A 17,252-nucleotide genomic window follows, 5' to 3' on the forward strand; every position below is an offset into this window, starting at 1 on the left:
TTAGGATGAATAATTGTAACAATGATAGTATAACGACGCAACCGTGTCCGTTGACTCCACCTAAGCGGAAAATATTCGCGGTCCTCGGGGTCAAGCTAGGTTGAGATTATGACGTCACAAACTTGCGCATTTGCTACACAAACCCTAGTTATAGCCCTTAATAATCTTAAAATAGATCTCAAAGAGGAGTGATATTACTTAACTAATAAGACCATGTAGTTTTAAATCCTATTAGATAAAAGATAGAACCACATTAGGTAAGTATGATGACCTAATGACATCATAATGACGTCACGATCTCAAAACAAACTTGACAGCGGCGCTCGCGAAAATGCGTCCACGGTGAAAATAGCCGCGGTGTTTACAAGCTGTCTGCTGTTTTCGGAGAGGAGTGTCTGTGTCTGTCTGTCTGCGGGAAACCTTATTAGTGTCTTTTGGGGAGGAAGAGGAATTTGATTTACGAAGGAGAGGATAGAGAGAGAAGAAGAAGAGGAAGATATAGAGAAGAAGAGGAATATTTAGAGAAGAAGTGGAAGAGTTGGAGAAGAAGAAGAAGAATAGGTAAAAGAAGGAAGACGAAAGGGAGAAAAAGGAGAGAATAGGAAAAGAAGAGGTAAATAAAGGGTGAAAAAAGACTCGAAAGAGAAGAGAAGAAGAGGGAGACAAGAAGAAGAATAGGAATAATACAAGAGACAAGGAGAAGGGAAAAGATGGAGGAGTCAGTGTTGAAACTCCTAGAGACAGGAAGCGACCAGGACTTCATTCGTCTCCTGAAGGAATTCGCGTCGAAGGTGAGACTCTTCGTTGCCCTTTCGTGTTGGTCTTTTTCTTCGTGTTTCATTTCGTGCTTTTCATTTTGGGGGTTAAGCTGCGTCGCCAAATGCTACAGACAGGCCGTATGGTACGGGTGGATTTCCGTCAGTACCTACCTTTAATGTGGTGATTCCCCGAGAGCGTGAAGTATAACATGCAAATTACAGGACGAAAGACGAAGGAAACCTACCAGTATGCGTGACATGTATGTGGATTGTGTACTAGTCGTGAATAGTTTGCGCTGAAATTTATAAGGATTATTAACCCCCTGTACTTGAGCAGGGAGTCGAATATCCTCCACATATACACGGCAGGATGGAGTGTATTTTAGGGCATAATCCTCCTTGCAGCCGACCCTATATCCTCTCCTGCTGTGTATATGCAGAGGATATTTGTCTGCCGGAGGGTGCAAGGGGGGTTTAGAGCAGTAGCCTCTCCTAAAGTGGGAGTAGATAATTATCTGACAATCCTCGTATATTTAGAGGTTTATTATTAATTTTCTTTCAAGTTCGCTGTTATACCTCGTGCCCTTCTCAACTATTAGTGTCTAGAGTATAAGGGGGAGTTTTCCGCATTGACCCATTGGTGATGGAGAAGTGCGCCAATTGCTAAGTTTACTCTTCTCCTGCTGTGATATTTTTACTATTATTATGTTGTATTTTCACCAAGGAGTCAATTATTCAGCCTGTCAGACCCCAACCTGTTTTCCCTTTTCCTTGAATTTGATTTTATTATTGTTATTACCATTAGTAACATTATTAATACTATCACTATTATTATTATCATAATAATGGCCATAACAATGATCATATTAATCAAAATAAAAACTATTTTGCAAAAGGTCGAGGAATGGGGTAAACAGGTGAGGTCAGGTAGGCTTACTAATATGCCACTAGGTGACTTAGCCCTCGAAGAGCTATCTATGTGTAAAAAGAATGATGAAATGAAACCATTCTATATAGTGCTTATGTACATACCCTCCCATTATCAGAGGGTTAATTCCTACTTATATGAACACTATAGGATGAGTAGAATCCATGCTAACTCTTCTGGATAATTGAAATATATGTTGTATTATTATTACATCACATATGGTAGTATTTTATCTTTGATTGCCATAATATGACTGTGTTTGGTGACTTGTCTGTATTCTACACATTTATCTTTTCCTTTCCTTAATTCGGACTGGTTTCTATGGGATGTGCCCAGGAAATGTTTTTTTCTGTTCGTTTGGTACCTTATGTTGATTTTATTTTTATTTTCTTTATTGTCTGTTTAGTGGAAATCAAGAAAGTTTAGAATGCAGAAAAACAAGATATGGGAAAAAAAAGAGATTATGGTTAATGGAAAAGTAAAAGAAAAGTTACTATTACGATTTCTTGTAATTTCTAGAATATTGAGTAAATTACATTTTTGATTAGAAAAATAAAAATATGTTCCTATAAGATTTGGAAATGTTGGTAAATCTATTTCTTATTCTGGATAATTAAAAGATAAGTTACATCATTATCATATCATATGTGATTTTAGTTCTATTTTATTTTGAATAATATCAGGGCAAATTTGATTTTAAAAGTATAGATAAATGAAAAGATAAATCATCTTTTATTACCATACTATTGAACCTTCTTGTGAATTATGATCTATTGGACATATTACACTATAGTGAGGCCTGATATCCCAACCTTTCTAATCTTTCATTGACCCTGTCGAGAACAGCACCCATGAAAGCTCAACAAAATAGTAAATTCTCAGTGAAGACCTGTTTTCTCTTTAGTGAATTGAAATATTATATTATGTTTCCAAGATGGAGGAAGGGGACTTGTATTCCAGTGATATATTTTGTTCTGAAAGACGGGGATGTGTTCTGGTGTCCTAAGAGAGAGGCAATAGATGATATTTAGTATGCTCTCTATGTGAGGGTGTTTCATAAATCACGGTACCTTAATGTGGGAGGAATGAAGGTGAGATGTCATGTTTTTTTGTCTCGCGTCTCATTGCATTATGTAGGTTGTTGCAAAGTAGCATAGGAAATATGTATTGAAATCTGGTGTCTTTGTGTTAGCTCCTTGCCGCTTATGCTCTGTCTTACTGTGAGGTGGGTAAAGTTGATGGAATAATTTCCGACAATTTTTCCACTGTCACTTCTTGTCTTTAAGATAGACAAGGAGTCCCCAGATGGATTGGTGTGTACAAGTGAGCAATTTGGTTATCTCCTTCGAGAGGGTCCCAAATCTTGTAAGGATTTTTGATGATTTCAATAACCATTTACCTTGACTTTTGGTTAGTGAAATAATTGTAGGGTCTAGTTGTAATCATGCCTGTCATTATCTGTGTTTGTGTTATTTTAGTACATGTATATGATCAGTAGGTTGTGCTGTTAGATTTTAGGTTATATCTGTTCCCAAATACCAACTTCTCTTATTCATCAAAGAATTTTAGGAAAGGATACTCAGGGAGGAAGAGGCTTTCGGCTCCTCTTCCATCCTCACAACTTCAGCCAGTTTTAGTTTACGTTTTGCCTATATTTGTGAGTTGATTTACAAAGTCGTCCATAATCCAGACACACTCACACGTTGCTCATTGTCACTTCAGTCAAATAAGTGGTAAAGGTCCTCTGTTGATCCTGCTTTTAAGATCATTATTGTATTTGCAGCATTTGGTTTAGTGTCATTTCAACCTTTGCTTGTAGGATTTGAAGGCTGGAACCATCTGAGTTGGTAATTTTTTACAGTCGAGAGCCAGTAGTTTGATGTGACTTTAGACTACTGGTATGATTCAAAGCCACCTCTCACATTTATTTGGATTTTGAAAATGTTTGTTTTCATTTCTATCTTTGATTGTGTCTTCTACCATGGATATGATCATTATGGCCATTTTTTACTTTCTTTATGTGATCCCAGGTTTTGAATTTTCTTTACTGATCTGTTAACATTTCTTTTATAATGTGTAAGTAATTAATATTTGTGTGGCATTTTATCTATCTGATAAAGTCTAATTGTTATTTATGTTAGTAAATGTTCTGAATAGGACTGCCGAAAGATAGAGAAGAACCTCACATATAAAAACAGCATTATGATGAAAAAATAGCAAATATCAGAAAGCATAGGCCCGGCCACAATCCCTTATCAAAGTCAACTAACTTGTGCCTGTACAGCAAAGGCCAATGGTGCTGTGGCCTTCTTGCTTTGTACCTCAGCAAAGGCAAGCAAACTACTACGATAATCTCACATTAGAGCTAGTACTATAGACATCCTTGGCAATTTAGCGTCAAATATGCACAAATTATGGCATTGCCTCATGCTGTCCTACTCTGAATAGTTACTTTTACGTTGATGAGTTTGTTAATGAGTTTATGTATGTGTTTATCTCTACTCCATTCCGAGAGGAAATAATTTGAGGTCAGGTGATACTTAGATCAGTAAATAGTCACAGTAGATTACCTCTCCACTAGAGTTGGCATTCTTCTGTAATTCCAGTTCAGTACAGTTGCACCCACCAGGAATTTTGGTAGAGTGCAGCAGTCCGCCACTGGAATTCCTGCCGTTCAAGTTGGTACTCGGCATGCTCTCTGTGCAATGCTTAGATGATCATAGCTCTATGACAGTGCACTGAAGAAGAACCATTTAGTTTGTCTGTTTTTTTCATATTCTTGCAATTATGTTATTGCTTTATTTATCCATTTATGTGTTTATTTATTTCAGTCAGATATTCCTCTTCTTTTCCCACACTTACGGAGTAAATATCACAGATGGTGTTCACAACTTCTTGTTTTGTATTGTAATTTATTGTTTTATATAGTAAGTCACATCCCTTAGTTTAGACCTCTAACTAAAACTCACAACACTCAACATACAGACAACAAACAGACACACACACACACGCACACACACACACACACACACACACACACACACACACACACACACACACACACACACACACACACACACACACACACACACACACACACACACACACACACACACACACACACACACACACACACACACACACACACACACACACATGCACACTCACACTCACACTCACACTCACACTCACACACACACAGAGAGAGAGAGAGAGAGAGAGAGAGAGAGAGAGAGAGAGAGAGAGAGAGAGAGAGAGAGAGAGAGAGAGAGAGAGAGAGAGAGAGAGAGAGAGAGAGAGCGAGAGAGCGAGAGAGCGAGAGAGCGAGAGAGCGAGAGAGCGAGAGAGCGAGAGAGCGAGAGAGAGAGAGAGAGAGAGAGAGAGAGAGAGAGAGAGAGAGAGCACTATACCATGGCCTTTGTTCTTCACACTCCATCAAAGACAAACAAGTGTCCACCGTGTATACTCTGGCAAGAAAGAGCTTGTCAATCCAAGTCCGAGCTGTATCTTGCTGAAGATATGCAAGGTGGTTTGTAGGCCTTTGCCAGAGTGCAAAGTGTGGGGCCATGGTATTCTAAACAGTTACCACTTTTTTTCTTAAGAAACATACCCCTGAGCTTAACCAATAGCATTGTATATAAATGTAGATAAAAAGAGAGGAAACATAAGCATGCTGAATCCCAATGCTAGAATTCTGATTAGGCCTATGTGCATTCACCTTGAGAAGGGGTTCTTTGGGGGGAGGGGTCAGAGGGTTCAGGAGGCCTCAGTAGTGCATGAGATGAAACCTTGTGGTTATCCCTCCCTGATATTTAGACTCATACATCTAGGGAAACTAGAATTCATGAGACAAGAGATAGGTATGAGGATGACTACACACTGTTTGTTATCTTGCATTGCTGTTGTTCATTTTCCTTCACTAATTTTTCAGCTGCTATGTTGAGTACATTATGTATGTCAGCAGAAATTTGAGTAATGTTTTTGTGAGTCATATGCTCTAAGATTCTCACCCTGAAACTATCGGTCGATGTATAGCTTCATTTTTGGTGGAGAGAATACAAGTGAAAGAACTGAGTGTTGGTCAAGCCTTATCCATAGAGATCTAATAAAGAAAAAAAGAAAAGAATTGTTCTTAATTCATCTTTTAAAGATAGGATATAAGAGGTAGTAAGATTTGCAGAAGGCTTAAACTCTTAGTTCAACTAGTTAGCACCCCACTGGTCACCAGTAAGCACTTGTGTGACAGCTCTGATGGTTCAGTACAGGGAAGTTTGCATGACAGCTGATTGGTCAGGTGTGGCACCATCACTACCACCCCACACTGTCCACCAGAGCCCAATTAACCCATTAGCAGCGGATGGCATGATTTGTTGCAAAGGCAGAGTTGGTCATAGACGCGGATGGCACCGTGCCAGACAATGTAAACCAGCCATCCTACTGCACAAATATTTATTTAATACCATGACCAATGGGTTAAAGTGGTTGATACTGCCATATTGCATTGGGTATATAGCAGCATTAATAAGAGAGCAGAATATGCCTTATTTTACCCCATTTACTCTATGCCATACAAGTCTGGAAAATCCACTACTCTAGCATGTATCTGGTCCCCAGACAAGTGAGGTTCATTCACTTCTGTTCCCTGTGTTTGTTTCTTTTATATATATTATGAAAACAGGGTTGGCAAATGGTAATAAGATATGCACCATGTTCTACCTGATTTTGTTTTGTTAGTTATAATCAACAATTTTTTTTTAAATGAACGTTTCATATTTGTTTTCACTTTTCCTGAATGTATGTATAAGATTTCAATCACAATTTCCATTTTCCGTCCTTTTCTTGTTTTTCCCTATCTTTCTTCAAGTTTCTTGTCTACCCACATAATACCAGGCTGACAATAAGTGGTTGTTAGCAATCTGTGGTAAAATTGAAATATTTTGCCCTCCATAGAGAACTGGAAAGCTAGGATTACCTCTTCAGCAGGAAAAGCAATAGTTCATAGAATTATTCCAATTTTATAGCTTGATTTGAGATAGGACTGTATACAGGAGTTTACAATTTTTCCTTTACAATTTTTCCTGTGTACGTGATGGACTATTTAATTTTCTTCCATGGAATAGGCATCTTGGGATCTGTGTGTATCCTCTTTTATTGTGTGAATAGAAGATTTTCTAAATGTTTAACCTCTATACTTGTTTCCAATTAAATGTCTTGAAAGAGAATTTCAATGGAAGGGTTGATGTTTCTTTGTTCATTAAAAAGAATAAGATATGTGTTTCTTTTAATATTGCTGTTAGCCCCTTGTGGACGGGTTAGTGGTAACTATGCATTGACCACACGCTGGCATGTTTCTGTTAATTCCAAAATTTACTAAAACATATTTTGCCTCACAAAAATAGTTTGTAATGATAAATTAAAGCTGAAGATACATGTAATTATCATTTATTTACATGGGATGGGTTTGGATGAGTGTGGATGTGGTGATTGGTGGATGTATGGCAAAAGAGATGCATACATGCCCATAATATTATGTGACCAGTCTGCATGGGGTTAGATATGAGACAAGGTTAGTAGAGGATAAGATAACAGCTTACTTGGCTACTGGTATATAGTTTGTATAAAGATGATTATACATGTAAATACATAATACATGTTGCATGGTTGAGCTTCAAACTGCCAATGTATTGCAGTAATAACAAGTTTATTCAGGAAGAAAGGCTGTCAATGATATTGCTTTGGGACATGAAAGACAACCACATAATTAAATGTATAACTTTTTTTTTTCTATATCAAGGAATCTTGGCTTGGCTTAAACCCTTCCTGATTTATATTGTTGCTTTGTTTAGGATACCAGCTTTTATTATGATGATTTTTTTTGAACTATATTGTGTTTGTCTCTCCTTTATGTTTACCCTGTGTAACTTTGGTAATATGTAAATCTAATGTCATCCCAATGCTTTTATTTAGAATTGAGAAGACAATCCTTATACTGATTTCTATTAATGCTGTAAATTGTTCTCTTTGTGTTACTGTAAATGTATTCCTTCTTAAGGTCCGATGTTTTTCCCTCAGTATGAGCAGCAGTTCACTCCAGTGGGATTATCACAGCAATGCACAGAGCGACTGTGGAACATGATCATGGCGCGATTAAGTGATCCGGCAGCAAGTGTCACCCACCAGACTTGCCTTTCTGTGATCAGAATACTCAGGTGAGAGCTCAGAGCGCCTCCCATAAAAATCATTCTTCTTCATCTTTGTTGTCTCTCTCCCTCTCCCTCTCCTCTCCATTCTCCTCCTTCTCCTTCTCCTTCTCCTTCTTCTCCTTCTCCTTCTCCTTCTCCTTCTCCTCCTCCTCCTCCTCCTCCTCCTCCTCCTCCTCCTCCTCCTCCTCCTCCTCCTCCTCCTCCTCCTCCTCCTCCTCCTCCTCCTCCTCCTCCTCCTCCTCCTCCTCCTCCTCCTCCTCCTTCTCCTCCTCCTTCTTCTTCTTTTTATGTACTTCATGTGCATTGAAAAAGTGATCTCAGACCAATATTTTGTTTTGGATTTAACTAAAAGACTGCTTGTCTGTTTCTCCTTTCTAGTAGAGACAAACAGTCCCTAAACAACGTGATCGACAGCGACAGGCTTGCCGTTATTGTGCGTCTGGCAGGTCTTGTCCCTGAGGAAGAGGCCTTGCAGCGCCTAAATCAACAAATCAATTATGATGGTAAAGTATCTTCATTTGGTTGGAATGAAATGTATGAATGGAAAGTCATATGCAGGAGCAATATCAGTTTGTGGTTGAGTGTACGTGCGAAAGTACCTTTTGATTGTAGGTTTGTGTAAATGAGTAAAAGTGCCAGTGTGCATCGTTTTGAAAATTAGTTGATTATGTTCATGTTTATTTCAAATGGAAAAAAGAACCTGTTTCTCCACGTATTTATTTTTTCTGTCTGTATGACCGAAGAAGGGAATTATATTTCTACATTTTTGTATGCCTCCAGAAAGTTAATAAGTTTGTTTACTACAGTGTATTGAGTTGTTAATTTTGTTTTTATTTGTTATTTTTTACAATGTTTTAGAAATTAAGTATCAGTAGATTTCTGTATTTTTTTTGTCATTTTGCACATAGTCTCTATGGTTTATTATCATAAATAAAGCTCTAATTACAAGTAGATATATATATACAAAAAATGAGATAGTTTTAATTAAGAAAGCATAGAGTATTTTTATATCAACAAATGAACATCAAATAAACATCAAATAAGCCTTTTTTAGGATAACTCGCTCAACGATATATGTATATGAATACAGTAAATTCACAAAATCAAAGATAACACAGTATTTCTACCCCCCAGTGGTGACAGAGGCTCAGAAATGCTTGAGCAACCTGCTCTACAACAGCTCGGCCATTCAGCGTATGTGCTGCATCAACAGCTGCATCCCCGGCCTCATGTGTCGCCTAAAGACCTTCAAAGACCCCGATCTGCCGCATCTCGTCAAGTACTTTGACATGAGGCTGCTCTTCCTCCTGACAGCTTTCTGCGGGGATATCAGGTGAGGGAGGACTTCCTCCTCTTTGAGACTTGCCATTGATATCAGGAGAAGGAAAGTTGCTTTGATGCTTGGCATGGATGTCAAGGAAAACAAAGATAGCCTTTATCCTTTATTTTTATGTTTTGTTTTGTTTTTCTTCATATTTATTTTGTCTGATTATTTTCCTTTTCTTTCTTATTTTCTCTTTTTGTTTCTATTTCCCTTTTCTTGTTTTTTTCTCTCTCTTATCATTTCCCTTTCTTTTCTATTTATTTCTTTATTTTTTTAATTTATTTGTCAGTCTTTGTTTTCTTTGCTTCCTTATGCTACATGTTCCTCTTCTTCTATCAAAGGAGTGACGATGATTAACCTTTCATGATGGGCACTTTTTGCGGGATCACTATCACACTGCATTTTTATACTAGCTACTTCTCCCTTCACTTGTGTAAGTTAAACAGTATACTAAATGGTAGTTAGTAAAACTTAGGTAATATGTTATATATAGACTCATATATCATACCATAAGCCTAGAAAACAATAGAAAACACAACAGGAGAAGTAGGATAAGTAGAAGGAGGAGAAGAAGGTGAAGGTGAAAGTGAACTTGAACCTCATACATTCAATCGCTCATGCAGACCACGTCTGAGGTCAGAGTACCACGGGCTGACCTACTTAATCGAGATCCTCGACCTGTCGCTCAAAACGGCCCAGGAGGAGAGCGAGGTGCAGTCTGTCAATGGCTACCTCCCAAATCCCATCATCTTCAACGTGAGTTTTTATTTTGTTTTCTTAATGGGGAGGGAAGCTTGGTGTGGGAACACCCACCCATCCAACCATCCATTCATATATTCATTCATTCATTCATTCATATAATCCATCCATCCATCCATCCATCCATCCATCCATCCATCTGTCAGTCCATTCATGGGTACAACGATTTCCTTCTTCCCAACTCATTATCCACACTTTTCATTATTTATTATAAAGATATTGAAATTCTTAGACAATTGCTCTATTGCAGGTGAGTTCTAGATAAAGTTCTGGAAAATGATTTGCTTCAAATTCTATCCTACAGGATGAGCAGGCAGAGCTGGTCAATGAGGTCCTGAAAGTTCTGTACAACTTGGTGCTTCACATCGACAAAAACAGCCCCGATGAGGAAGAGGACAGCCATTGCCTACGTTTGATCAGCATCCTGCGCTACCTGCTCCTGGCCTCCACCCGCTGCCCTGAGAAGACAGATTCCCTGCACAGGTGGGTGACTGGGATTTGGTGTCTTTCTGCTTATATTTTTTCCACTTCTTCTTTGTAATCTTTCTTCTATGTACTTACCTCCTCTTCTGTTTCTAAGCTCCACCCACTTCCCTCTGACTGAAGACTGTGGGCTAAACTTTTTCCCTTTAATTTTATCCTTTACCTTTTCATCTTTTATCTCTTTTTTTTTTCCTTCTATTTCTTCTCTCGCTTTTACTTCTTCTTCTTCTTCTTCTACTCTTGCTTTTACCCTCTTATCCATTTCTCTTTCTTCTGTTCCTAGTTTCCCCTCCCTTGCCTCTGAGCAAGACAGACAGCAAAGATACACTCTCCAAGGCATCATCTCTCTTCTCTCCTTTTTGCAGCAACACAGTGAACCTGCTGCTGGTAATGCCCCCCAAGATGTATGAGGAATTGCTATGTGACATGCCCCAGGCCTCTGAATCTCCGATGCCCCCTCCAGCCCCCACAGTAGTTACTACCCAGCCCACTGCAGGGGCTACAGCATTGATGGAGGCTGCCTGCTTCACCGAGGTAGACTCAGACCTCAGCAAGCAGAATGAGCGCTCGTGCGAATATGACGGCAAGGACATGACAGCCATTATCAAGCTGTTGGACTTCCTTGACTCCAGATTGAAGTCGGTAGGTGTTCTAAGAGTTTTTGGTTGATGGTTGACTTTATTTTTTTTAAGAACTTATCTGTGGATAGTATATTATTTTTTTCTGTAATTGATTACCAAAAGATATTTTTTTGTCTGTTCTCTGACTTTTTTAGTTATTTGTAGATGAATTTTCTCTTCCATTAATCATTCTTATTTCAGACTGTATATATGTATATTGTTATGAAAGAAGGCAGGGTACTTTTTACTTATTGATATTAATTTAGCAGATATATTTTTGTTCTATGGTTAATTGACCATGACTATTGAATCAATGTAAGGTAGATATAAATCTTTCTCTGGAATGGGAAATTTTTCATCCTCATTTGCATGGAAATGTTTGTTTTTTTGTGAAACTCTGTATCCACAGTTGTAATACAGAGTAAAAAACAGGGAAAGAATAGAACAGCAAAATTTTAGGATACAGAGGAATTAATGATTTTATTATCTCATTAAACTGATTAACCTTCAAGCACAAGGTTTACAATACATTGAAATATAAAACATAAAGTATATATTTATACAGAAAGGTAAATCACTCCAATATCTAGTTATTTAAATACTTTAAAAATGGAAAAGCTTCAGTCAAGCTATTTTAAGGGATCAACTCTCCTACCAAACATTAAAAGAACATAAAGAACATAGAGATTTTCTGGTGGTAGGTGAATCCTTTTATTTTCTAATGAATGTGATTTTCTCACAATTACCTTTACCGCAATAGCCCGAGAACCAGTTCCTCACCTGGGCCACTTTCAAGGTAGAGGAGGAAAGGAGAGATTCTCGCGCCAAAGTTTGCGGAGAATAATGATAGCAATAGCCGCGGCTTTGGTCGCTAGCCACTTGCCTTCCCTTGTGTAATTTGGGACCTTTGTAGAAAAGGAATCTAGATTTTGCTTTGTAGAATTCTGGGTAAAGAACAATGTGAAGAGTAGAGAGTTGAATTACTTTTGTCACATCTCTAAAAAGAGCTTTGTTGTTTCTTTGATGTTCTATGATGAAAATGCTACTGTACAACTGAGGAAATATCAGTGAATTTGATATCCTCAAGGGTTTCCTGCTTCTAATTCCTGCTGATTGTAGATGCTAGCAATGTAATTCATTATATTTAGCTACGTCTTTTGAGATAGAGCTCATAACTTTGAAGTTGAATATGGTTTGTGCTTTCCATACTAGAATACTTGTTTTTATGTCATGGGATAACTATGTACTGCTATCCACACATTTATATATATATATATATATATATATATATATATATATATATATTTATATATATATATATATATGTATATATATATATATATATATATATATATATATATATATATATATATATATGTATATATATATATTTATATTTATATATACACACACATACACATACACATACACATGCACATGCACATACACATACACATGCACATACACATACACATACACATACACATACACATACACATACACATATATGCATACGTACATATGTATATACATACGTACATACATACATACATACATACATACATACATACATACATACATACATACATACATACATACATACTTACATACTTACATACAAACATACAAATATACAAACATACATGCATACATTCAAACAAACAAGCAAACAAACAAATAAACAAACAAACAAACAAACAAACAAACAAATAAACCCCCACACACACATACACACACACACACACACACACAGACACACATACACACGCACACACACACGCAAGCACACACGCACACACACACGCACACACACACGCACACACACGCACACACACACGCACACACACGCACACACACACACGCACACACACGCACACACACGCACACACACACACACACACACACACACACACACACACACACACACACACACACACACACACACACACACACACACACACACACACACACACACACACATACATACATATGTCCATACATATATTCATACAAACATAGATAATATACACAATATGATTATTGATTATTTTCCTTATTAAATTTTGTATAATCTGTCTTTAATCAATGCCTTATTGATATTTTTTCAAATGATATTGACCTTCATCAGTTGACTTTTAACAACACGGATCTGCCACAGCCCGGCCAGTCTTCGAGCAAGAGCCTGATGCCCATTCTCACCCTGATGGTGGAGATGACGCAGGCCAACCGCACCATCCGCAAGTTCATTCGGCTGCGCATCCTACCCCCTCTAAGGGATGTAAGCAAGAGACCAGAAGAAGGTCACACCATCCGCAACAAGCTGTGCTCGCTCATGACCTCGCCCCTGCACGACCTCAAGCACCTGTCGGCAAATTTCTTGTTTATTTTGTGCAAGGAGAGTGGTAAGTGCAATTTTTATTTTTATAATCCATAGTTGGGACAAATATTGAGACTGTATTTTAGATATATGGAATGAATAAGACTGAATAATTTTTTAAATCAAGATGTATGATTTATTTTTGAATATGATTATCTTCCATCTCCATTGAAAAAGATGATAGCATTGCAGTGTTGATTAAGCCTTGTTAAATGATTGAATTCATTCCTTCCAACAGTTTTGGAAAGGAATGCTGTTAGATGCTATTCTAGGCAGATTGTTTTGATTCTATTGTCTGTTACTGTTTAGGCTTTAAGATTTGTCATTGATGTATATATAGGTTAAGTATTTGGGAGATCATCAGACGTATTTTGAATAATATATATAGATAGGTAGATCAATGAATAGATGTAGATATAGGTCCTGTCCAAGGTTAAAAGGGCATCCACTTAGGGGTAATGGGCTCCACATGCCAAATTAAAAAGGCCTTCGCAAGAACACACTATCCCAACCCTCACAAGGGAGTGTGTGGCCTAAAACCGATCACACATATAGATAAGTATATTATTCCAAATGATTGAAAAAGAAAATTACCTCTGTGTCAATTACTAGGATCCAAACATCTCATACATGAATCTCGCTGCCACTCATTAACACCCCACAGTTGACCGGCTGATCAAATACACGGGATATGGCAACGCAGCAGGTCTCCTCGCCTCTCGTGGCCTGATGCTGGGAGGAAGCAAGCCAACCATCGACTACTCTTCGGACTCAGAGGATTCGGACACCGAGGAATATGAGAGAGTCAAGGACATGTGGGTTGATGGAGATTTTTATCTATTTTTATTTCCATTGCGTTGTTTTATTATTTGATTATTTTTCACTTTATTTTACTTTTTAGGACTGATTTTAATTTGGGATTGTGGTAGTATGTATTTCATTAAACTCTTAATATCCATAGACTTACTGAGAATTATTTTTACACATTTTTCCTAGAGAAGCAATTTGATATAAAAAATAATGGTTAAAGAATTGAATCAGCCTTCTAGATATAGTTATGAGGAAAAGATTCATTAGTAGATATAATTTTCTAATGTGTTGAAGATATTACACACTGTAATAAATTTCATTATATCTGATGAACAAAGTATTGTGATCATTTACAATATACTTACATTTAACACTAGCACGACTGAAAATAGACAAGTACAGGCTGAATATACCTAAATGTACTTAATCTTTAGTCCTTGCGCCTACTTCTCTTGAAAGAATGAATTTTAACTTCCCTCTCCTAAACTCTCACTTCACAGGATCAACCCAGTTACCGGTCGTTACGAGCCCCCTCGACCATCGCCGCTTGATGGCATGACAGACGAACAGAAGGAACATGAGGCCATGAAACTAGTCAATGTGTTGGACAAACTCACCAGGTATTTGTGTGTGATTGTGGGTGTGCATGCGAGTGTGCGTGCGAGTATGAGTGTGCATGTGAGTGTGAGTGTGAGTGCGAGTGCGTGTGCGAGTGCGAGTGTGAATGCAAAGGTGCATGCGTGTGCATTTGCGTGTGTGCATGTGTGTGGTGTGTGGATGTGCGTGTACACGCTTGATAAAGATAGAGATTGCACATGCTATTGTATGCAGTGGAGTGATAGCTTGCAGGTCCTAACTCATGGATTTTATTACATAGTGCTTCCTCTACGTACATGTGATCAGGAAAATGACTCCATATGTCACCCAACAGACACCTCTGATGTCAATACAAAGATTCGCCTTTCCAGAAACAACATCATTCAGCCGTGCCGCATAGGTGACGATGGAAAGCCGCACCCAGTGGAGAGCGTGATGGAGTTGCAAGAAGGGCTGGGGGTCCTGCCGACGGGAGACCACAACAATGACTCCGATGACCACAATAATGATTCCGACTAAGGTTGCGCTGCTTCCAGAGACCGGCCTGATGACTGGCTGACTGGCTTTTTTTATTTATTATTATCATTATTATGATCTTTTTTAGTTTTTTTTTTCTCTCTCACTATCTCTTTTGCAATCATTTGATTTATTGTTTGTTTTATAATAGAGCTGGAATTTTAAACCTGTATTTTTTGGAGAGTTTATTTTCAATTTGGAAGATTTGGGGATTTTCACACATCTTGTTGATAAATTTGTTGACAATATGGTTTAATGGAAATGCAATGTTGCATTGACATTATTTATCGGTATGAAGGGATGTGAGCAAGCTCTTTTTAAGAAAAAAATAATTCAATATACAAACACTGAAAAAATTTCCATATGTTCATGTTTCCATTAATGTATTTGTCATTCTCTTTATATTGTATGAATGCTGAAGAAGGAAATGAGGATATATTGTAAATAATCTATCTTGTACAACTGAGGTATCATAATATTGTGGCAGAGAAATATAAATGAAATTAGGCAGATTTTTATAAATTTCTAGTTGAGAGTGATATATGTGATTTTTTCTATACAACAATGAGGGGATAATAATGTCAGTACTGCTGTAGGATACTGACTAGTTTCAAGACTACAAATAACATTATTTATACAGTAGGGATACAGGAACAAATAAAAGTTATATAGAGAGTATGTTTATATATGAGGATGAGATTTTTTTTTTTTATCAATATTCCATCAGTTACCAAGCTTTTTATTTGTTAATAGGAACATTATATGGTTAAGGACCTTGACATAGTAGTTTTGAAAGATTTTGAACGACATGAATTATTAGGTCCAGTTGTAAAGCCAAAGATTATATCCTGTAAGAATTACCCACTGTGAGCATAGTGATTACATTGATTTGAATACTTTCCCTTGAGATTTTGAGGAGTATTTGAAGTAGTGTCGTAAAAAAGGATAAAATGGTCGTTTGAAGAAGTGATAATAGCTGCTTGACGTTGTGAAAATTACTTTGGGTTACTGGTAAATCCTATCTTAACCCTTTTGCTGTTTATTAAGACTGAAGTGTTGCATTATTTAAATTGGAGAGACGTGGCCTTGGCAGAGACTGGAAATATGAATGAGCTTCTGCAACAGGTATGTATGTGTGTGGCCGGGCATCCATGAGTCATATAGTAGAATTATAGTGCTCAGTGCCATAGGAAGGCTGTGTGAATACAGTGTGTTTTTTAATCCATTTCAAAGGATCTTAGACTTGAGAACAATCATGGGGAAAGTACATGTAAAGGGAGTGAGGATCGTTTGCAGAAGATTTAGGCAACTTGACCTCAAGCTGCAAAAGGGTAAAGACAGAGATTGTACTGACATCTCATCCAATGCCCATCCTCTTGTTTGTATCATTAGCTCTAAGTAATCTTCGTTTTATAAGTCACTTATCCAGACATCCTGATACGTACCATCCGGGTTTTATATAAGGGAATAGCAGCAGCCAGAAGCATGACTTAGTAGATTTTTGTTCTCGCAACTTCCTACCGTTGCAAAGTGAGCCAAATCGTTTGGCATGTATAAACACACTGATGGCTGTGTGTGCGCTTTTTGAAATCATACTTGCAGACAGCAAAGTCTGCAAACCATTTCAAAGTTGCTGCCAATGTTATTTCATCATGGTACATCAACATAATACAGCAGCTGCCAAGCATGAATCTTTGGTATTGTCTCCTTGTCACTGCCATTTTTGGTCTATAGAATAAAAAAAGCAAAACAAAAAAAAGAGACATTTGAAACTGCAGCAGAACAAATGTAGATAGATAGAATCTTGAACAAGGCCAATTATCTCATCTGGGTGTATTATATGCCAGGTAAAAGCAAATGGCAAAAGTTTTGTTTGT

At 37.6% G+C, this 17,252-nt stretch overlaps 1 protein-coding gene across 2 annotated transcripts in view; it reads left to right on the top strand.

Moving 5' to 3' along the window:
* The first annotated feature begins 321 nt into the window (after positions 1-321).
* ric8a (ric8 guanine nucleotide exchange factor A) overlaps positions 322-17,252 on the top strand; it is an 18,093-nt gene continuing 1,162 nt past the window's right edge. Inside the window, exons 1-11 of one of the 2 annotated variants that reach the window (XM_043033010.2) lie at positions 322-791; positions 7,759-7,895; positions 8,268-8,392; positions 9,024-9,222; positions 9,837-9,969; positions 10,277-10,455; positions 10,821-11,097; positions 13,204-13,477; positions 14,117-14,267; positions 14,763-14,882; positions 15,231-17,252. The exon at positions 15,231-17,252 is cut by the window's right edge and continues 1,162 nt beyond it. In XM_043033010.2, coding sequence (XP_042888944.1) covers positions 711-791; positions 7,759-7,895; positions 8,268-8,392; positions 9,024-9,222; positions 9,837-9,969; positions 10,277-10,455; positions 10,821-11,097; positions 13,204-13,477; positions 14,117-14,267; positions 14,763-14,882; positions 15,231-15,378 — 1,824 coding nt within the window. In that variant the 5' untranslated portion in view covers positions 322-710 and the 3' untranslated portion in view covers positions 15,379-17,252. The remainder of the gene's footprint in view (positions 792-7,758; positions 7,896-8,267; positions 8,393-9,023; positions 9,223-9,836; positions 9,970-10,276; positions 10,456-10,820; positions 11,098-13,203; positions 13,478-14,116; positions 14,268-14,762; positions 14,883-15,230) is intronic. The other variant, XM_043033011.2, reaches the window with a different exon arrangement.

This window comes from Penaeus japonicus, unplaced genomic scaffold (genome assembly GCF_977035675.1).
Source record: "Penaeus japonicus unplaced genomic scaffold, GWHDUDI00000001_assembly GWHDUDI00000012, whole genome shotgun sequence".
Classification (NCBI taxonomy): domain Eukaryota; kingdom Metazoa; phylum Arthropoda; class Malacostraca; order Decapoda; family Penaeidae; genus Penaeus; species Penaeus japonicus.